The 23,806-nt window shown below is 43.3% G+C and overlaps 1 protein-coding gene across 1 annotated transcript; it reads left to right on the forward strand.

Moving 5' to 3' along the window:
* The first annotated feature begins 583 nt into the window (after positions 1–583).
* LOC113155899 (ras-associating and dilute domain-containing protein-like) lies at positions 584–16,630 on the forward strand. Its single transcript, XM_026350630.1, has 17 exons — positions 584–868; positions 1,599–1,804; positions 2,567–2,741; positions 3,736–3,968; positions 4,925–5,385; positions 6,554–6,850; positions 7,007–7,399; positions 7,665–7,702; positions 7,796–8,016; positions 8,201–8,313; positions 13,245–13,509; positions 13,998–14,170; positions 14,651–14,795; positions 14,911–15,402; positions 15,483–15,700; positions 15,776–15,915; positions 16,005–16,630. Exons 1-17 carry the CDS (start codon positions 741–743, stop codon positions 16,096–16,098), a joined length of 3,792 nt encoding a protein of 1,263 aa, XP_026206415.1. The 5' UTR covers positions 584–740; the 3' UTR covers positions 16,099–16,630.
* The last annotated feature ends 7,176 nt before the right edge of the window (positions 16,631–23,806 follow it).

Raw genomic sequence — 23,806 nt, forward strand, 5'->3', positions numbered from 1 at the left:
CATGTGACGTGGGCTGATGACTAGTTCTACAAACTTTGCAGATTCGGTCCAATAAAATGTTTCAACTCGCTGAGGGAACGTTAGGTAATGGACTTAAAGAAAGAAAGTGAAACGCGCTCTTTGGAGACGATTTTATTTTGAAAATTCAAGTGTCTGTGGGCGGGTGTGTGTGTATATATGTGTGTGTGTGTGTGTGTGTGTGTGTGTGTGTGTGTGTGTGTGTGTATGTGTGCGCACTTGGCATATTCCAGCAGCTGCGCCGTCGACGCACATCTGGAGAGCGGCTCCGTGATGAATTTGAAACAAACTGCCTCATGCGCTAGCGCGCGTCATGGTACACACACGTCATAGCGCAGACGAGGACCAGGTCTCGCTGGACGTCTTCTCAGTCCACTACATTCATCTCATTTGATCTGTCAGCGAGCCAGAGGCGGCGTGAAGTGAGGCTGTAACCTGAGCCCGCCGGACTGCACAGCCTGTCCACGGCAGCTCCAACAGCTGGAGGAGGGCTGGACACATCTGCAGCGCCTGTTCCGGAGTGCGTAAAATGAAGCGGCTGCTGAATGGTTTTGTGCAGCTCGTCCTGGATGAAACATCTCAGGAATGAAGCAAAGCAGTGCGTGTGAATGACGGGCTGATGGGACGCGATAGGAGCTCTCTGTCTCTCTCTCTCCTGACTGCTCTTAGGGATCTGCAACAGTTGAAGTTGAGCACGAAAAGCAAAACAGCTCCGGGCAGGAATGTATCAGATGAAACTGTCCTCAGAGGAGCTGCGCTCTCTCCCACCAAGACCACCGAGCGTACACGAATCTTCCACAAGGAGACGGTTTGCCAAGCTGGGGAGGAAGACAAGTGATGGCTCTCAGCAGTGAGTGTAACTTCACACCTCAGTTATGATTAGTTAGAACCAGAATGAGAATAATCAGTCCTCTAGTTGTCTTTTACTTTGAAGGTCCCACAGTCTGGATGGGTGAAATCCTTCTACAGATATAAAATCATGCATGTTTTCTGATCACATCTTCTTCAACAAGCTTGTGCCAACTGGCAAACACCACAGAGTTCTCAGAAGGCTCTAAACGCAGCAGTGCGATGTGACAACCTGCTCATGTGCCATCACTCCACTGCATTGCCACAGAGTTTCACCATCACTAATGCTATTAATTAGAAGTTACATCCAAGCGGTGGCATAGCTGGGGAGAACCTTTGAACCGTAAGGAGCTTACAGGCTTGGACACTTGAAACAACACTTCATTATTTTCAGCTGAGGGAGGCATGGTGAAGGAGACTGGACAGGGGGGGTGGCAGACGTATGTATGCACTGCACTGTAGCATGGTAATAGAACTTGATTTGAACTGAGGCGCTTCATTTTGATGTGCTGTAGTTAGTCTTATTCAATTCTTTCTCATTTGCTGTTGCATCACTTGTATTTCTCAGTTCTGCTCTTCAACATTTTCTCTTCTTCTTTTAACTGTTTATCTCTCCTCTTCCTATATCTGCCTCCTAACTTGATGGTGAGATACTCGCTTTATCCCCATTACTCTACTTCTCTCTTCCCTGCCATTTTCCTTCCTGATGAATGTTCTCCGTCAATCATTAGATCAGCTTCGTCTGCAGGCAGCTCATCCACCAGCAAGTCGGCTGAGGGTGTGGTCATCAGGCAGCCGAGCAAGAGTCGCGTCCGTCGCCATACCAACCGCCTCTCGGGTGTCTTCCGTGGCCCCACATCCACCTCTGCCTCAGGATCCATGGCGCTGACTGCAAGCATCAGGTCATCGCTGTCCATTCAATCCAGGAAGGCCAGCAGTATGTGACACCTATTGACGTTTGTGGTTTGTCTGTCTGTGGGTGTTGTTGTCACAGGAAGGTGCAGCTATGAGGTCTCTGGTGCTACGTGTACACACTCAACATGAAAACACATTGCTGTTTTCATTCTGAGATATGTTAAAGGTTGATTTATTAGTCACAGGAAGTTAGTTAGGGAAAACAGTTGCCTTTTGTTGCTCTAGAGGAGATGTCTAAAGTCTGAGCGTTAAACCTGATGATGTCATCAGGGTTTATTCTCTAAGCTTGGATTTAGAGACTACAAATATATCACAGAAAACCTGCATTACAAACTGAAATATTGAAGGCATTTACCAAGCAGTGTGGATCAAACAAAAAGATGTTACGTGTTGCTTGCCCCACTACTAGAGTGTGTGAGTCCCCCGGCCTCATGGTAGCCTCATACGACAGAGCTGTACATTGGGGACTTTGATTTCCAACACTCAGTAGTAGCACAATATCACTAAGACAGGCTTAAATTGCAAGATTTCCAAATGGGGTTTTGAATGGCACTACTCTGAGATGGAAACAGAGGAACCACTTTAAGTCATATCAGAGTGTATATATTCATAATTTCACATAAACAGTACACAGTGAAGACTGTGAACACCATAGTGAATGTATTGTGTTAACCTATCTGATATTTGCTGAATGTTTTTCCAATGGGCTTCTATTGTTAAATGTTTATTTGTCGCCTGTGCTCACGAGCTGCAGTTAAAACGTCGCCCCTGTCTCCTCATGCAGTGATCTCTGCGGATGCTTTCATAGCCGATGACCCATCTGAGCTGTCCAATCAGATCACTGCTCCAGGAATCCTCAAGATCTTTGGAAATGAAATCTGCGAAGGCGCTCACTACAAGAGTGTCCTGGCCACCACACACTCTAGTGCAAGAGAGCTAGTCAAAGAGGCCCTTGAACGGTAAGACCATGTGTTATCTGAGCATGTGTGTGTGTGTGTGTCTGCCTGCCATATGTGTCCTTGTGTGTCTACTCAGGATGAGTTATGTATTCATGCTTCCTCTGCTGCACTATAACTTTATGCTACATCACCGACAAAGCAGCCAGAACTGCCTTTGATGCACTAAACTGCGGTTTGTGAGCAGCTGATTGAAGGTTAATGTGTCCATGTTGTCGTGATTACTATATTTCGGACGAACAAGTCAGAGTTGTCCCATTGTTCTGTTTGTTATAACTGCGGTACAGTGTGTGTATGTGTGTGTGTGTGTGTCAGATAGTTTAATAGTAGTTCTGTAAAGTCTGTCAAACCACAGACAACCAGTGTCTGCCCAGGCTCTGAGGCAGCCGCTCTGGAAAGCAAAAGTCTGACAGGCTTTGCTTATCTTTAAGCTAAAAATCTAATGGGATGATTGATTTAGTGGTATTCAGCATGTAGAGGAAAGAGTAAATCAGTTCTTTTCCCCCCCTCAGCAATAACGCACACTGTAGCAGCGACATTTAGCTGTATTATTATACAGTTAGTCATGGATTGGCAAATACATTAAACACATGGAAACATTAGGACGCTTGCTGATTCGAGGTTCAAGGAAATATGATAGTAAGAGATTTGTTTTATCTGCAAATTTCTATTACAATTAGAGTTATCAGATCTCAAAGTTTTACATGAAAGCTGCTCCAATCTGTATATTTAGACTAATAATGAAACACATGACTGCATATTATGTGAGTTGCGTGTAGGGAAAGACCCACAGACTCAGCTGTTGTGGTTTTACGGCTTAAAACTATGAAGCTACATCGTGTAAGCTTTTGTAGCATATGTGGGTAAAAAAAATATTAGAAAAAAGTTGCATTTATGCCAAAAGATGTCAAATGTAGGATTTAATTTACAATGCAAGAAACATAACAATTACTGTATGATCTGTGCTACTTCATTATGTTATGACTGTGTCATCCAGGTATGGCCTGGGGAAGGAGGAGGCAGAGTCCTATGTCTTATGTGACACCATCGGCTCCATTGGTGAGCATCAGTGGAAGACCGAAGGATTCAGAGTCGTGGGTGACAACGAGAAGCCTCTCCTCCTGCAGTCGCTGTGGAAACCCAGAGAAGGCCTGGCGAGACGCTTTGAAATCCAGAGGAGGAGTTCGGTGGAGGAGAAGACATCCAGAGACAAAGACACCGTCACTGCTGGTACATTGTCTGAGTTTAGGCCTAAGGCTGCCTTAGGAACTGATTATTTCTGCGAATACCACATCCTGATTCAGGGTGCCTGCATGTCCGAGAAATAGAGTGGTTCAATAAAGCATTGTCAGTATTAAATACAGTTTTAGAGTTCTCACAGTGAAAATGTGGTTTGTTGCCATGCTGTTTTTCCAGTGAAAATCTGCCAAGCCACATAGGCCAAACTATATTTTAATAGGGCTACAATTTCTTTTTTGTTCATTCTCTTCAATTTCTGGCATAAAATTGGCTTTATATTTTATTTTTGCTACCATTAAAACGGTCTAAGAAACTTTAAATTGAATTAACACATTGCAGACACCCTTTGATTTAATTGAATTGCTACTAGTGACACACCCACACTTAACTTTAACACTGTTTTTAAATCTCGTAAAAGCCTTTACATGGCATAATATCCTGTCTAATAAGATTTTTAAATCATGATACAACAGAAAAAAAAACAAAAAACTTTCCATGGATGCGTGAGACGGGGAGGATCACTTTCTGTCACTTCTACTATCGTTGTTATTGTGGTTGACACAGCTGCGGTCATGATGTAGAAGTGCATCCTGTTTTGTGTTTTGCATTTGTGAATGGCGCAGCTTGTGATAGCCTTCTGTCAGTGTCAGCTTGTGGATGCCTGCTGTGTGGGTGAACTTTTTTTTTTTTATTTCCATGGGCTCTTGCTTTCTTTCCACTGAGGTCTGTTTCCTGTGTGGGGCTTCTCTGTGTTGACTCTGGCAATCACACATGATGTACGAATGACAAACCCACACACACCTCACCTTACTTCAGGAAAAAAATGGGCGTTGCCCTATCACATTCCACTACCCCTGTGCTTAATGTATTTGTACAGCAGCTCTATTAGTACAAAGTGTAACAGGAGTGCTCATAAACCTATGTTTGTTTATTGATATCCCTGTTAGGTATCAATGCCCAGGCTCGAAAGCTGCAGAAGAGTCGCTCCAGAGTGACCTCCACCCTCATAGAGAGGACTATGGGTCGGGGTCACAAACTGTGGAGGAGCAAAAGTGAGATGGACCTCTTGGATTCTGATCTTGACTCCAAACAGGACACAGCTAATGATAAGCGTGTCAAGGAACGAAGCGAAAGCCTGAATGAAACCTCGCTGCAGAGCTGCGAGCGCCCAGAAACGAGCCCAGAACAGAATCACATTCATAGCCTTGCAGCTCCCTCTGAGGGGGACGGCGGCTCGCAGGCCAAAACAGAGACCCTCTGTCCATCGGGGCCAAGAGACGAGCGAGAAGGAGAGGAGTCGGAGAGGGAGGAGACGGAGAGCAGCGACGATAACACCACACAGTACTCCATTCATCCTCCCCATGACTGTCCGTACCTGCTGCTGCTGCAGGGCTGCAGTCCCACACAGGTATGTCATTCAAACATGCTCCCTACATCTGACCATTTGCCTAACCCATCCCTCAAACCCTGATTGTCCAATCATAGGCTTTGGCAACAATAACAAAACACAGTAGGCACATACTGAAGCAGTGTGCATGAGGCTGGACTAATAATTAGTATTTACAGAGGGTGGAGGGTGGTGTACTTTTTTTGTAACCTTTCCAAAACCAAAAGACGAGCAGTAAATTGAATGTATGTGTGTATTCATGTGCTCTGACATAAGCTCTCTCCTTTATTTCAGTGGCTTGTACATGGATAATCAACTGGCGGGGGCTTTTTGTGTTTAGCAGGAGTAACTAAGGAAAGAAACAGACAAATGATCACATGTGCGCTGAATTACATTCTAACAGATTCACAGAGCAAGTACTGCATTGTGCTCACTATTAAAATATGCCGGGGCCGAGGTTAACAGCGTGTTTTCACAGGGTAACGAGAGAAGTTCGTCACACTGTTTGCAGAAAAACGGTGTCAAAACACAGATCAGGAAACTGAAAAAGACAACCCTGGTACTGCTTCCTGACTGATTGCTAGTGTCTTTTAGCTGCGGACAAGTGTCACACACACCTAGAGGGACGCAAACACAGAGGTTCATTTTCCCCCTAAAGCCCCTTTGTAAGATTATATTTGAATTATGAACAAGGTTTAGGGAGTTTGTTTGTGAATTAATTTAGCTGGTTAAATCTGCCCTGTTGGAAAAGACAGGCATCACAAGGGAAATGTCAAACATAATAATCCCTGCACGTTGTGCCTCCCACTCACTGTGATTAATAAAACATTGTTTGTATAATCAGGGTTGGATCAAGGATATAAGTCTAAAGCCTCCACGTGAGGAGACTGTTAAGCTTTCACTGAGAGGGGCTGTTGTTATGTAGCTGGTGGTGGAGGTAATAAAAGTCATTGCGTACTCTTTTTTTTCATTCTTTTAAATATTAGTCTTTTTATGTAGAATATGCTGTAAACGCTTCTAACCAATCATTAACCAATCAGGATCCTAAAGAGGAAATAACGTCTCCAAAAGAAACATGTCAACAGAAAACCCAAAGAAGTAGATGTTTCAGTACTGGGCACTAGTGCAAGACAAAATATGCACTCAGTCGTTGCAGATTACATATTAACTTGCTGTTTTCTGCACTCAGGATTTTGTCATCTACCTACTTGTGGCGCCAAATATAGTAATCGGTCAGCAAAGTAATCACGAGGACAACTCGAAGCCTGACATCTTCCTCTTTGCTGCTGATATTCTTCCGAGACACTGCTACTTCTATCGCCGCGGCGCTGGCAACCCCACAACGCTCTGCCCTTATCAGGGCGCCACAGTCATGAGGAATGGCGAGATACTCAGAACAGAAGTGCAGCTCACCCCTGGTGATGTTATAGGCCTGGGACAACACTACCTGTTTCTTTTCAAGGATCCCTTAGCTGTGACACAAAAGGTAAGACTCTGATCTATACCAATGTCGATGCAGATTTTATCTAAGTTATGTTATTAAAAGGTATCGTCTGTATTTGCTGTGAAGAGGGAAACTTTGTCAGCATACAGTATACCTCCAGCATGCTTTACAGCTCTTGTTTCTGCTTTGGACGTGAAGGAAGTTAACTGTGCTGCACCTGAGCCCAGGATGCTGGATCACCCCACATCTGCCACTACAAGCCACACCAGAGAAATAAGCCTCTACAACACCTGCATATCGACCTGCACAGACTTTCAGAGCCTCAGCAACAAACAAGCCCAGAGTAGAACCCCTCCTCTCCTGAAATCCCCCGAAGGCCACAGCCTGACTCTGAACTATGAGGCTGAGGATGAGGACTGTATCGTCGAGGAGATCGTTGCTATGGGAAGTAGCAGTCACAAAGACAAACCGCCGCTGACTGTGGCATTTCTGCTGTGCATATGTATTCAGTATTCATCAACATGTCTTCATACCTCAGACTTGCGCAGGCTTCTGCTGCTTATTGCCAGTGGAGTTCAAAGTGCCATGTGGGTGAGTTGTGGTGAAATAGATCTCATCAGAATCTTTAAAGATGCTGTACTGTGAAATTGTCTATTGATCCTATTGGTAACTGTGCTTTGAGTTAAAGGAAGCCAGCATTTATTATTATATTTAGATTATTATTATTATTATTATTATTATCATCATCAGAAACCAACTCACATACGCATGCCTCAGCCATGTTATAGGTTTGTGAGATTATCATTAAATTATCACGTCCTGTGCTCATGTACAAAGCCTTTTTGTCGTCTTACAGGAGTATACCAAGGATCTAGCCGCAGCTCAACCTGAAGTGTAAGCGCCCCTTAATGTTTCTCTTCAACAATCAATTATAAAACAATCCACAGACAAACACAGAAGATCTCTTTTTCTTTTTCTGTATTGCAGACTCAGTGGTGAAGACTCAAACTCAGAGGACCTCCAGCCATTACAGGATGTCCTCTCGGGACTCCACCCTCTGGTGGTGTGGATGTCCAACAGTCTGGAGCTGCTGCAGTTCATCCAATACCAGGTGCCTCTTATTCTGGAGTGGAGAACCAGAAAGGAACAGGGACAAGAGCAGGAGGAAGAAAGACAATATGATGAGAGCAAAGAGGTGGAGGACTTCGGTTAGTTTCATGTTAAGCTTCATTGACACATAATTGCTATTATATAACTGTAAAAGTATTAATCATTTTGCTATTTTTACCCATTTATACTACCTAAGCAACTAAAGGTTTATTGACATGTTAGAATATCTCTGAGCAGTCTAATCTAACCTTTTTCATGGATGTAAATGTGTATGTTTTTTAGCCATGTTGGAACTTCATTTATCACGTGTCCGTTCAGCCAGTGAGGAGACAATGGTTGTCCTGGAGGAGGTTGTCATGCTTGCCTTCCAGCAGTGTGTCTATTACATCACTAAGGTAAGAGGCTGCTCAAACACCTACTGTAATAAATGTAGTATTTACACACTGGTGGTGTGGTATTAAATGCACTGGAGAAATCAAAGGCATGATCCTCACTAAGCCCCGGGCTTGTCCAGTTGGGTGTAGGTGCAATGGGGCAGATGTTTGATGGTGTCATCCACAGTTAGGGTTGACAGGCTAAATGGAAGAGGTCAAGTGAGGGTTTGACCAGAGGTTGGAGGGACTCTAGGATCAGCCTCTCAAAAGCCTTCATAATGTGTGAGGCCACTGGTCTGTAGTCATTGAGGCCTCTGGGATGAGGCGTCTTATTCACTGATCTAGGCAGGACTTTTTCCACCCAAGAGCATCTCTTTCAAGGTGCAGGCTGAGTTTGAAGATATGTTGGAGAACACAGACTTTTAGCATCCTTGGGCTGACTCTATCTGGACCTGCAGCCTTTCTGGACCCTCTTTGCTGCCTCCCTGTCACCTGACCTGAATGCCCTCTCTTTGTCACTGAGGATGGCTTTGATGTCTTGAGTGACCCAGGGTGTATGGGGATACAGTAACATACAGTGTTATCATGGTTTTTTGAGCAACATTATGCATTTGTAGCTGCTGCTTGCTTGGAAAAGTCAATACCTACCTAAGTTGGCACTTTCTGGCCAAAGAAGAGTCATGTAACCAGGCACCATCTGGTCCACTCACTGGAGATTATGATGTGTAGCTTAAGACAGAAAAATAATCAGAGACTGGCTGAGAATAAAGGGCCCCAGTCAGCTGCTCTGTCAGCTTTCTAATAGAAGGACCAGCCACACTGCCAGACCACACTGGGGGCATTATGATATGTGAGAGAGAGACAGGACACCAGGGGTCTTTGTGTGTATGTGTGTGCTGGGGGAGGATAAAGGAAACACAGCAGGGGTGTCTAAGTGCTGCCAATGGGTTTTTGCATTACAACCTCTAATATTTCAGTTGATGAAGTGTGATAAGATGCTAAATACACAAATGAAACGCAAGATGTGTTTTACTTTCCTAACACTGATGCAAAAAACTATTTAAGGGACTGAGAGGCAATGTAACCAGAAACAGTTGGTTCCTAACCAGTAAAGGCTGCATGAGCCTGATTTGCATTAAGGAGTGAATCAGAGAATTAGGTGCAATATGACAATGGCTGCTTCTTATAATGAAACCTCACAGAGTTATTATCTGACCCTGCAACAGCATTTATTGTTTTGGTTTTATAGTCTGCAGCTGTAATGTTTTGATGAGCGTTAATCAAGCCGGGCTCTGCAAAGCTGTAGTTCTAGTGGGTGTGTTACATGCACCAGACATACAACCAATGCCAGCAATTCATTTTTTATTCTGTCTTGAGCATTTCTCAGCTTTCACCTGGGGCCTCGCTGTGGTTCTTTTGTCTCTGTCTTGCACAGCAGGATGGCAGCTGACACCAGTCTTTGCCATTTGTACTGTAAACATAGTGCTACTCTTATTGTACTCATTACCGCTGTTGAGTAAAAAGGCTGTGATACCTGCTCAGGACAGTAGATGATAGTAGATGAGTAGCATCTGACAGCCAGCTATTTCTGGAGATTGTGATTCTGCAGAGAATTCCTGTGTACATTTGCTGAATAAAGCAATTCAGATTTTGATTACCTCACCATCCCCACTAATCAAAAACATTTTTTCAGTCTGCGGAGCGGTTTACTGACAACACTGGTTATCTGGGTCATGAATTTTTACTTGTGTTTCCAATTAAGGCTGCTTGACTGTGAAGATGAGCATAGGTGTAAATGCTGTATTTGATTGTGCGAAGTTGGCGTCCTTCTCTTTTTTTCTCTTTCTCACATGGAAAAAAGCAGAAGAAGTAAAATGGTATTTCATTCTAGCCACAATATCCAGTTGTGTGCAGTTTCACTGGAGAACCACACCCATTACATGGAACAGTGCTGGGAAAGTTTCAGACAAATTTCCATTGGAGCTGTGTGGGTGTGGGTGAAAATACTGTCCAAAAAGTACTAAAGTGTTCGTACAACGACATCAAACTCTATGATGGACATTTTTCCTCCTCAGTCAGTAGCTGCAGTGGACGTGGTAGCTGATGGCCGAGGTGGACGTCCACTCATATTGTTTCCAGTCCGGCCCCTTGAACGACTTAGATGCTTTAACCCAACAAGGCCTAAATAAAAAAGGGATTCATGTCATGTATGGAACCACATCAGAGATATCATTAGCACAGTGCTGGTCTGAATGGAGCAGCAGCCAAGCTAAAGTCTCATATGTCCTGCCAGTTGGAATACAGATGGACTGTGCCTGACGTACCCGGCTCGAGGGATCTTCTACAGCAGTTTCCCCATGCAGGAAGCACGTCAGTGATATGACACTGTGACTCTAAAGAAGAAACTATAGAAATTCCTAGTGGCTGCTTTTGCCTGCCAATTTTTGCCCAGTGCAGGAGGATGTGGTTATCTAACTACCTGCTCCCAAACAACACACGCTTCTCTCAACAAGTGTGCCTGATGAACCAGATGACTTCCAGATGGGGTTTTGTCAGTAAATCCATAAATAATTCGGAAACATAATACATATGTATACGTTCATGCAGCTTTTGCAAGATCTAATTCGTATTAGACATTTAGTGTGTTATAGTGAGAATTCCAGTTTCTGGTCAGTACAACAGACGATGTTACAGTAAATGGAAAGCTGTTTTAAGTCAAGATCACCACGTTGACAGAATAAGGCAGCTGTTTTCTGTCAAAGACAAATCTTTAAAACATGTGACTCCTAATTAATACTAGTGACACTTTGCAACTAATATTTGACTGTTTACTGACTAATTTAATATATCAGCATACAAGGTGACAACTTGGTGATTTGGTTATTGAAGGTCCAACTTTGTCTCAAAGCCAGGAAGAAAAGACTAGATCTCCTACTTGCTAATCTATGAAAGTCTTTTTGACAATGTTTTAAATGAGTTATCTTCATTATGTAAATGCGTTATGTCTTGTAAACAAGAAACAGTGATAACAAGCCTAAGTGTGAGGCTGTGAACAAAACACTAACCTCAGCATGCCAACGATGATATCACTAACAATAACTTGCATATATTAGCATGTCTAATTTATTTATCAGGTAGCACAACTGGTGGAATTTTTTTTTTTGTTTTTTTTTTGCAGGTTTGGGTCATAAAGCATCTGATAAATGAAAACAGACAAACAACAAAATCATTGGTGATCATGTAGAAGTGACCCAGCACAGTTGGCTTTTAGCAGGATGGCTGCAGCTTATCTGTCTCATGCAGCAGTCACTTGTGTTTGGTACCTGCAAAACAAACATGGTGTCTGTGCAGCACTATACATTTCTAAGCTAAAGCAGATGTCAAAGGTTTTAAAACTCCATCTTGCAGTCTTCTGAATAGGCCGTATTTACTACATTTTGGCTTTGAAGGGCAGTGTTGTTTAGTCTGAGAGCCTTGTGCAAATGCTGGTCTACACTGGTAAACAGAATTTTTCGGTAGCAGGTTTTATTTGGACATAGTTTCTTTGTCTTGCCGGTTACTCCAGGGATGTCAGGTCATCGATCATACCTGTCACCTCACAGCAGGCACTGACTCTCATTTTCCCTGGACTGACAGACTGGAATTTGTGAGGAATGTGTCAAGCTAAGAAGTAATCTGGTTAAGGCCTAATGATTTACTTTAGCGTTCATCTTTTCGCTTCACTAATGCGAAGAGTTCATGTGGTGATGTGTGTGGGTGCTCGGTGTGGAACCATCCTGACCCAGGTTTCCATTTTCCAAGGGTGTAAACGAGGCAAATAAAACCATAAAGACAACTTAGCTCAGCTATTTATTCACCATCCAACGAGACAGTGACACCAACGCTTCCATATCCGGGGCAAATTTGGTTTGAAATCAAAAATGGAAATAACATTTTCTTAACTGGGTTTATTTTGGGGCTTTTTAATGCTCATCCATCCGATGTGAGGGTAATTACAGCGGGACGGAAAACAAAAGGCGCCACTGGTGAGCAGCTATTCCTACTGAAGACATGTCGTGATGAATACAGATGCACTGAAACAGGCTCGTGGTCGGACTGCATATTTACTTTTCCTTCACAATGAATAAGCAGACAACACAGCATACACACTTAATTGTTTGACTCTGGGATAATATGTGCCATGCATGCGGTACTCCCAGAATCCAGAATTGTTTTTAAATGAATGAACCCTCTCTGGCTTGGCTCTGCTGGGTGATATTTTCCAACCAGAAACACTGCGAGATTATTTGGCTTAACGTTCGTCCATTTCCACTGTCTGATGTGTGATGGGAGCCACGACTGTACTGTTCATGTTCAGCCTGCCCCGGCTGCGGGGCCGTGTAGTAAATGTAAACTGATCTCCTTAGGGTGGATTCCTTCAGAACTCTTCACTCAGCAGTCCTGCTGCAGCACCATGCCAAGCCCACATGAGCCATATTCAGCTTTTTAGGAATGTGGATCTACGGCTGGCGCTGGCCTTGGAAGATTGGTGGGTGTAAGAGCGAGATTGGAGGGGAAAGGGGTTGTCTGTGTACAATTAACCCGAACAAAGCTGTCGTTGTGTTGTCTGGGCTCACCCTGAAGAGCAGGGAAGACATTTGGCAGGGAGGAAATGTTACAAACTCCATCTTCCTTTATTTGGACAAATGCTGTTTGTGTCCAACTAACTTTATGTCAGCTTATGTTGTAGTGTGAGGCAGACGTGCAGCTGCAGTATGGGTGGTCTAAGATCATGGTTAGAGGGTTACGTGCTTTAGTTCATCCCAGTGATCAGACCATCCACCACGCAACGTTAACTTTTCCAACCTCAGATTGACCCACAAGAATTGCCAACAGCCTCCAGCTCCACATGGACAAGTGAGTCACTCGCAGATGCGCAGTTTGCTTTTATCCGAACACTTCTGTCTTATCAGGTCCTGTACCCCATTCTGCCGGGCCTCCTCGACTGCAACCCATTCAGACAGAGCCCCGGCCATCAGGCGATTGGCGAGAGCGCCCAGGCGCTCGGCAGCGGTGGCCTGCAGGTGCCAGGCGAGATTCAGCAGATTGTGGAAGTCCTGACGGAGACCTGGAGACTCCTCTCAGACTGTCAGCTTCATCCGGAGATTTCTTCTCAGCTCACTGGCTACCTCTTCTACTTCATCAATGCGTCACTCTTCAACTCGCTCATGGAGAGAGGTATCATTTACAGAACCTACCTCCCAGGGGGGTTAACAGGGGGCACACACAGTACCACACGAGGGACTGTCCTGACACAGAAAGCCATGATGCCTTCAGGAAGAAACATGTCCGTGCATAAATGCCTTGCAGATCAGCAAGACAGTTGACAGGAATCAAGAGAGAGAGAGAGAGAGAGAGATTGTCAATCAGCAGTTTAGCTGTGACTGCCCTGCTCCCCAGTGGCTGCAAAGAGTCATGACAGCACCCAAAAAGAAAATCCAGTCCATTCATTTTAACTCTGCCAATAATATATAGTTAAATTTAATTTATAACAGTTCCTAAAGCAGCTGGACAAAGTAGTTTATATGTTACAAACCACTAAACAGGATGGTTCAAATTGAACAGAAATCCATTTTTTCCAATATTTGAAACTTAAAACAGTAAAAATGGGAGCGAATGAACAAATTGCTGACTACAAACATGTCTTTCTTCTGATGTGTGCACAGGCTCAGAACCAGGTTTCTACCAGTGGTCCAGAGGTGTGCGAATGCGGGTCAATCTCGACTTGCTCCTGGACTGGGCCCATGCAGCTGGACTGGGAGAACTAGCCTTGGAGCACACTCACGCGCTCTCGTCGGCTATCAATCTGCTGGCTACACCTAGAAAGAATTTACTGCAGGTAAAAGGCACACCCCCTCACACACACACACACACACACACACACACACACACACACACACACACACACACATTCAGCCGATTTAGGTTCAGCCAAACATAAATCATCACAGTAGACGTAACAGAGCCAAGAATGTAATGGTTTTATTGCTGATGATTTCCTCCTAAAAGAATGCATGCAGCACGACCTTAAATATAACACAACTGAACAAAGAGCTCTTTAATAGAGCTTAATTTTATTGAAATACTTACTGAGCACATAACAAATACACTGATCAGCCACAATACTGACACTCCTGACAGATGATGTGAATAACATTATCTTTTTACAGTGGTACATGTCAAGCGGTGGGTTTTTTAAACTGGAATGGAATTAGAAGCAGGAAAAATGAGCAAACGCATGGTTCTAAGCACCTTTTACAGGGTTAGGGTTAATCGCTCCAAAGCCAAGTGGTTTGTGACATTATAACTGTGCGTGCAGACATCATGGGCGTCCTTGCGGTCTGACTACCCCGCCCTCAACCCGGCCCAGCTGAACCACCTGCTGAGTCTCTACAGCCCAGCATCTCCATGCAGACACACCTGGACCCCATCAGCACACGACCAAGCAGCGGCTTGTAAAACTGGTGAGGGGGAAACACATTGGAGACCTATTATTACTAACAATACTGGTGCTGCACATAGAATTTTCAACTGTCTCTTCACTTTATTTTAATGCAATATGCTGTGTTCCTGCTTCAGCTGATATCCTGGTGAATTTTGACACCCACCATCCTCTGGTGCTGCCTGACGGGGAGTACCATTTCCAGCTCAGAAGGGCAGTGGCAGACTCAGCGTTGAGGGAACAGCTGGACAAACTCAAAGAGTTTATTGCTACCCTGTCTTACTGCCACTCCAACGACATCACAGGTGCTGGGAAACAGCAACAGAATGACCCGTCCCCTCCTGCTACCCCTGCTGTCTTACCTCCATCACCCCCGTCACCGCCCTCCTCTCTCTCCTCCCACCACCTGGAGGAGTTCAGCTCATGTGGTGCCCTCCTCTTGTCCCAGAAGCTAAGAAATCTGGAGCTGCAGACCAGAGAGATGAAGAGGTCAGCTCTGGACCCCTCCTGCCTCCTCACCCCACCCAACACCCCACACGTCATAGATCCTGGTGACTTGGTGAAGGCGGAGCAGGAGAAATGGATGCAGGATGACAGCGAGACACTGCCCCAGTCCTCTGGTGATGAAGGTATAGAAAGACATTACTGTGTAAGGCTTTCTTCTTCCTTTCATTAAATTGACCTCCCATCTTATTTTTCCCCGTGGTAGGTGGATTAGTCTTCGAATGTCTGGCTGCACTGAAAGTAGACCACTTGAAAACAGGGTGCCCCAGCATGAAAAGAATTGTGGAACTAAAAGAGGAAGAGGATGAGCAGGATGGGGAGGAAGAGGCGGACGACCATTACGATGACAGCCATGATGAGGTGTTTAGCTTGGAGCTGGCGCGCGGTGAAAGAGGACTCGGCCTTGCTCTAGTTGACACAAGGGTGAGTGAAAGAGATGCAATATTGTACAATACTATGCAACGTGACTCTGTAGTAACACATTGGCCTCTTTCTCAGGACACTTCTTTGACAGTGAAAGGCATCTTCATCCGTGCAGTGCTCCCAGACTCCCCTGCAGCGCTGTGTGAGAAGCTGGTACCAGGAGACAGGATCCTGGCTGTTAATGGAGTTAGTCTGCTTGGACTGGACTACCAGAGGTATGAATGAGCTGAAGTCCAAATGTATGCGAAAAATCTAATTTGGAAAATTGAATTTCTGTCTTCCATGTCTGTTTTGTCTCTGTCAGTGGAAAGGAGCTGATCCAGTCATCAGGTGACAAAATGAGGTTACTGGTGGCAAGATCTGATTGGATGGCTAAGGCTATACAGACTGAGTGCTGACTGCCATTTACAGTAAACTACCTTTTTTTGAAACCCTGAACGCACCATGCACCAGCAGGGCACCTGACTCTAAGAGACTGAGACTTTTATTAAAAAGACAAAAATGCACTATGAAATAGAAGCAGCTTCTGCTGCTTGATGTAGTTTTACAGCTTTTAACTTTACATTGTAATAACAGATAGGTTGTTATTGATACAGTACTCCAGTGATTAGAGCATTTTGATTTGACCCCTTAGAAGACTGTGCCTCAGACATGATAGTTTTACTCCAGACATCTCAGCTACCACATGTTTTCGGGACCCCGCCGTACAAAACTTTCAAAATAAGAGCAGCATCCATGAAAGTGTCACATTGGGAACTTTGCATCACTCAACTTTGCTGTTGAAACGACGTCGCTGCATCACAACTTTTATCATATGTCCCATTGAAAAATAACAAACTTAGGCCAAATGTCATTGCAATTCTTGATTTCAGCCTTTTTTATTCATGTGGATAGAATGATTGAATATGATTGTTATATATATTGTTAATAAGCGTGTATTAAAAAAACTTTAATTGAGTGTTTTTTTTTATTAGGCATTTTCACACTACCTACCTACACAACCAACAGCAATAGGTCCTCTTTACAATTCACAACTGTTAGTTGGTCACCAGTCGCCCGAAACCCTAGGAAACACAACACACAAAATGAATTATGTTACATTTTTAAATAATCTATATTACATTGTTGTACATTGCATATATTTAACAATATTTCTGTGTTTTTTTGAAAGCAGATAAATGTAGTTAGTTAGTCCTCACCATTATCACTACTTCATAGGAGATGTACATTGTGTGGTCTTTATCTTCAGCATTCAGCCAGCCCTTTACGTGATCAATCCAGGAGCCTAAAACAACTAGAGGGTAAGAAAAGCCCAAGCACTTTTATCATTCAGTATTGATGGTCATTTCTTTAAATAGTGCCTGTGTTAACCACTGCCCACCTGTGTGGCCATAGCTATTTTACAATATATAGTCCAGGTGATTTGTCATGTACCATATGGTATGTGCAGTATACATTACCACAAATAAATACTGTTCATTAAATAGATGTAATAATGGGAAAGCAACCTTCTCCATTAATGAACTTGTTGAGGACCCTGCTCTGTGGGCCTGGTTTCACCAGGAATTTGGTGGTCTCACTGCTCTACCATCTGAGTTACTGCTGCCCCAATTAATAATTGCAAAGTTTCACATACCTTTTCCACTATCAGTATAATAAAGACATGAAAGATCTGAATTTTTGGTGTTTTTTTTTTAGGCAAATTGTATTTGTTAATACTCTTGACTTAAATGAAGGTCAGATCACATTTTATGCCAAATTAATGCTGAAAACCATGAAATTCCAAATGGTTTTTTGTTTTTTTTTAAGAAAAGTCTCCAATATGCTCAAATTTCTATAAATAAGCAACAGAAATTTTAGGATTCTTTTCTGGGGAGTTCTGTGAAATCTTTTGGGCCTATGGATCTATGGTATGTCTGGGGGAACAAGATGCATACGCTGAAAAGAACAACCTAAAGTCAAGCATCGTGGTGCTTCGGCACTGGAAACCTGCACCATGTGGAAGGCAAGATGGCTTCATTCAAGTATTAAGATATCCAGGGAGAAAGCATGCAAGGCTAGTCTGTCGCCATCCAAGTTTTGAGGATTAAATAAAAAACAAAAACACAAGCAAGATCTTGCATGCTTGTGACAACGCCTGGCTTGAACCCTGTAGAAAATCTCTGATGGGTTTTAAAGAAGACAGTCACAGCATCCAGGTGTGAAGGATATCATTTGACAGTCTATCTATGGCTGACAGTCATTTACAAATAATTTGCATGGATTTAGAAATGGACTGGTTAGAAATGTGCTATGATTGCAATGACCCAAGTCAGACACTGTAATCAGTGTCTTCAGCTGAATGTATTTTTAGTTTTAGCAGAAGCACAGGCCTCGGTGCAGGAACCATGGTAATTAGACGTGGGATATTGTTTTATGATGTTCTATATATTCTGTATTGGAAATGCTCAATGACATTTCTGCCTGTGGCTACAAACCACAATATCCTACCATTCTTCTTAGCTCGCATATGTTATTCTGAGCCTTTGCATTGACAATTGAAGGTTGAGACCAACCTAACTTCAGTGTCATGTTAGTCAGAAATAGCCTTCCAATAGTAACTGCTGTCATTTTAAAGGATGTGTTTCCATTCTACACAAGGCCACCGCAGACAAAGGCCAAATTAAGGTAGATTGGCAACATTTAACAATGCGATACAGAAACTTGTCACTAGATGGCACCAGCGCCTAGTTTTACATTTTGTATTCACCATCTATTGGCTTGAAATAGTCAGTGTTTGCAGAATGATGCTCCCTCATATTTGCTTGACTTTTACAACTAATAACTACAGCTGATTAACACCAGATTATATTTGCGAGGTACTGCTACTTTGAAAGAGTAAAAACAGTCTTTCTGTATTAGTCTCTGTGGTTTTGATGCTGCTGTTATGAGCTGCAATGGTCATTTAATGACAGACAGTGACAACGAATTTACATATTGCACATTAACATATTGCAGAGTTGGCAATTCCAGTGTTAACAGCACACATTGGTAATGCTTTAAACAGACGTTGTTAATGGAGCTTCTACTTAGCTGGACAGGGGCTTATTGTGTTCGCTAATCCAAGTTTATCAATTTAAAAGGCTAAGTGGTCATTAGAAAACCATTATACAATTGTATTAGCGTAATGTGCAATCATGTACAGAACATTTCCATGAAAAATAACTTTTCGAGTTTGTGTACTTGTTAATCATGTCTACCTTGCATGCAGATTGTTGGCTCCACTAACCCCCCCCGGGCAGATACGTCCACCTTTACAGCACATGGTGGCAGGAATGCTCCACCATAGCCCCTTAATGTGCAGTCGAGACAGGAGACGAGGCTATGGCAGCTCTTCTTCTTCTAGTCTACACAGACAACTAGAGGTTTCTCCCAGTTAAGGAGTGGGTATAGGTGGAAGGTGGTTATTTTTGTCCTATTCTGCTGCTACAGCCATATTAACCACACATTTAGAGCTCTCAGCATCATTCTGTCTTTGGTGAACCACCCTGATAGGTGTTTATTTAGATAACCGCCAGCCCTTTATTCAGCGCATGTTGCCCCAGTGCTGCGTTGTTTGTGGGAGATCGAACGGTTTGGAGCTGACTGTGCTCTTGTTTCTGTGTTTGCTGCTTTCTGGCTGTTACATAATGCATCCAGTGATGTCTTTATTCAGTTGCTGCAGACATTGAAATTTTGTTGAGCAAACAAAACTCATTTTCTGACAGGATTCCTGGCTATCCTCTTGTCCTATTCACTTCATCTTTAAACTTTTATGCTGTCATCCCTCACTGGAGTGGCCGAGGTAAAGCCAAACTCCTTTCTTTTGGCACCTGCGTAGCTCCAGTGAAGTAAGTGCTTTGCTCAGCGGCCACACAGTACAGTAGCTCTTGCTCTTCGCCACATTGCCCAATCACAAATGTGCAAGGACACAGATAAAACATCTGCTGCAGTGCTAGCTTTCCAGAGTAATAATATTCTGTCTTGGAGTATACGATTAGTCGTCAGGGAATGTATTAGTGAGACACAACTTCCTGGATTTCATGTTCGCCATGACAGGATAGGAGAGCATTCAGGTTGTCTCAGGATACGTTCAAGGCCCCTTTTTTTTTTTTTTGCATCACTGCACTACAGCTTCGTCCACCAAGGCTCTGTGCTTGCCAGTCACAAATATGCAAGGGCACACTCCTGCTAGATTTCTGCAGAAAGTGGAGGCGGTTCTGTTTACCTGGCAAAAGTTGCGACGAAGCACAAAATGACCATCATTCCAGAGCAAAACCATGTCTCAAGGAGTAGTTCAGCTTCTGTGCACGGTCGTGCGGCTTCAAATGGCTGTGACTACAACACCCGAACTTGACTTCCTGGATCATAATTCACAGTCTCATCTGTTCCCAAATCAACACGTCCCTTCCAACACAGCATGTTGAGTTTCTTTCAGACTGGGGCTATTTTCTGTTTGACTTTGACCTTAGTCTGGTGGATTTGAACCGAACATCCCTCCACTGCAGCCATCAGTCACTGCCTCGACTTCACCCCCTAAACATATTTGACTATATTTGCTGGTTCTGGATAGCTGGTGATGTACAGTACAGGTATACAGCTCTTTGACCATTTCGAAAGGATGTCAAATATAAGAAAAGACGAGGCTTAAATTGTCAATAGAGTTGATCTTTCTACTTTCCTGGAATAAATATCTCTTCTCTTGTCTTTCTTACCCTATTTTCCTCCTCCTGCTCGGTCCTTACTCTTTTTTTTTATCTATTCTCCAATCATTTCTTCTTTTTCTCTCCTCTCCTCTTCTCTTCTCTCCTCTCCTGGGGGTATCTTGTCCTCTTTCTACCCATCCAGAACGTTCCCTGGCCTTTGCCCAGTACCCTGCAGCTGGTCCCCATTGAGTTTCCCTGCGACTTTAACTCCCTCATCTCCTCTTCATCCCCCTTTTTCTCCTCTAAACACTCTAAAAAAATAAGCAAGGGGTTTGTTCACTATTTTGCTCTTTGAGTTCCAACAAACCCCCACCCCCCACCCCCCCACCCAAATTCTTTACAGACTTCAATAAGGTTGTAAATAGGCCTTTTAAGCCAATAAAGAAAGAAAGTTAATTTGTACTGTACAAACCTTTTTTTTACCCAACTGACTCGATGTTTTTAGAGTGTAGACTGAGAAAGAAGCTAAAGAGTGGTAGAGGGGGAAGCTGGAAAGATATTTCTGATTGAAGAATGTAAGTAATTAACCCCTCTTCCTCTCCAAACAAAAACACCCTCCTGTAGCATGCATGGGGGTGATTGGTGTGTGTGTGTGTGTGTGTGTGTTAGCGTTCATGGGCGTACACACACGCATTATCTACCATGCATGTATGCAAGGCTTTCGTCCTGATTTGAATCCATTTTGTATCCACATTAGTACAGTTGTTCGTCATATGTAAGGCCCCGGCACCCGCCCACACACACACACACACACACACACACACACACACACACACACACACACACACACATTCTCTGAGCTCCCACACCACAACAGACCCTGACACCTCCTAATTGGGATGGATGGATTTCATTACGTAGCATCAAGAGAGAGTGAGAACAGAGATTGAGGGGGGAGGAGGGGGAAAAACACAATGTGTTACAATAACAAACACTACAGAGAGCTGCAGTCCTCGGCTCCCTGCTCGCTTCACACACACACACACACACACACACACACACACACACACACACACACACACACACACACACACACACACACACACACACACACACACACGTATGATGTACACATTTTTATAATTTGGCCTTTAGTTGCTGAACTGTAACTGCGGGCCCCCAGCGGTCGGTCACCTATCTCTTTGAAAACTTCTTCTTCTTCTTCTCTTATCCCCTTCCGTGTCACCTCGCCAGCGGCGCCTCTTCCCCTTACCACAAATCCCCGCTGCTGATGCTGATGCTGCCTCTGACTCTGCGATGACTCAGTTCGCTAATGACCCAACAAAGTTGTCAAAGGCATCATCAAAGGCACAAGAGGACAGCGTGCTCAAGCATTGCCATTTGGCCACCATTAAAGCGTTTATGTAGATTATTTTCTTTTTAGAACAATATCTGTCACAGGCAGAGCATCAAACCATTTGCTTCAGTGGAATGTATGCGAAGGCATATATGAAGCCAAACCACAAAGACATAAAGGAAAATTATAGACAAACACAATAACAATGTCTCTTTCTGTGAATGTTTTGCATGAAATTTATGCACTTATTACTCCATTATTTTCTTAAAGTAAACGGTCCAGTATTATCGCTGCAGTGTATTCCTGTATATGATGGAGCAATGCAAACTGACTGCAGTGACACAAACACTGGATTTATACTCGGATATCACCTAATGGGTTGTATCTAGTCAACCAGTCATGCTGTAGCTTCACATGCATGTCTGTCCACACATAGTCTAATCAGTTCATCTATAACTTCAAGTGGGCATTTGTGCCAGAGTGATGAATGAATATGGCTCCAGGCAATCCTGAGATATTGCATTATTTAAGATTTAAGTTAGATGTTAGATGAAGACTAGAGCTAAATGAGACAGAATACTTCATAATACTAATTCATTTATCAGATTAACATGAGCACTGCTGTAAATGAAAGCTGGATATGTAATAATGGGTTGTTCATAGAAATTTTATAAGACCATAATTAAAAAGTCAATATTTTATTTACAGCTTTGTTTACGTGGCTAAACGATCAGTTCTGCCATTTCAACGTTTTTAGGCACTGGCAACTTGGTTTGTGGATCTTAAACCTGTCCAATATATTACAGTTTATGAGAAAGTGTTAGCATGGAGCACCACAGCTAATGATCTACAGGGGACACATGATTTGGGATTTCATGTACAGAGCGTGAGTTACATGGTTTTATTACAGCCGATTGTTAATAAAAAATGTCATATTTACAGTATTTTATGGCACAGAAAGAGGGGAAGGTTGGTCATTAGCAGCAGTAAAAGAAATAGTCTTGTCGTTGTCCATGTGAGTTAATTATAGTTCATGTCAAAAAGCCTCCACACCTCAAATACACTCATTTATCTTTCTCAGTGAGAGGAAATGTGGGTTGTTTGAGCAACTCGCGCGCTGTTCTGCTCCCCGTTCATCTGTTCTGACGCCAACTCAAACACACAGATGGCATGTTTAGTTATAGTTATTGAACATATGTGTGTGTAATCATAGTGAAGTCGTATGTAGAATAAATGTGCATAATGTACAGATGTGTGCGCGGGTACAGTAAGTGTAGTTAGGAATTAGCACAAAGCGTAAGTTAAAAAAGGTTTCCAATTCATCCGTTCTGCATATATTCAGTACACAAACAGACGCATGGTGTGATTGGGGTCTGTGGTACAAGTGGTTAATGTAACGGAGACAGCTGGATCCGGCACGGACTCGTTTCTTGCGTTGTTAGACGGTGGAGTGTGATAAGTCAGAGTTTGGACCGCTCACAGTGGGATGGTCTGGATGCTGTTTCATATCCTCAGCTGTGGATTAACTCTCTCCTGCCGCCTGAGCACTACAACACATGTAATATTTAATTTAGCAAAAACAAGTCATTCTGAAATAGCTCATAAATGAACTGAAATAAAAATTTAAATTTGGGTTCCTTCATGAGACTTCATCCATGTAGACACAGCATTAAGTTCAATAGTTCTGACTGATGGGGCTCTGCAGATAATGCCCTTCCACTTCAGAGTATTGCTGACACCACAGCCAATTCAGGATGCTGGTTTCCTCTTGTGCACAGTTTATGAGTGATTATTTTCAAAGCCACTGTCTTGTTGGCTACAGTATTTTAACCTGAGATTGGGTGAAGGACGGGGTACTGCCTAGACACTTGTAGTGCTTATACTGTATGTAGTGTGAGGTGAACCTGGTCATCCCTTGCATGGCTGGGGTTTCCGAGAAGATTTTGGAAATAACAGCATACCTGTGAGCTTCAAACCCACGAAAACACTCAGACAGAGACTTGTTCACCCTAATGACTATGAGCACTATAGTGTACTGTGTCCAATGCAGTGAAGAATGAGCTGTACATTGGAGAAACCAAACAA

This window comes from Anabas testudineus, chromosome 19 (assembly GCF_900324465.2).
Source record: "Anabas testudineus chromosome 19, fAnaTes1.2, whole genome shotgun sequence".
Classification (NCBI taxonomy): domain Eukaryota; kingdom Metazoa; phylum Chordata; class Actinopteri; order Anabantiformes; family Anabantidae; genus Anabas; species Anabas testudineus.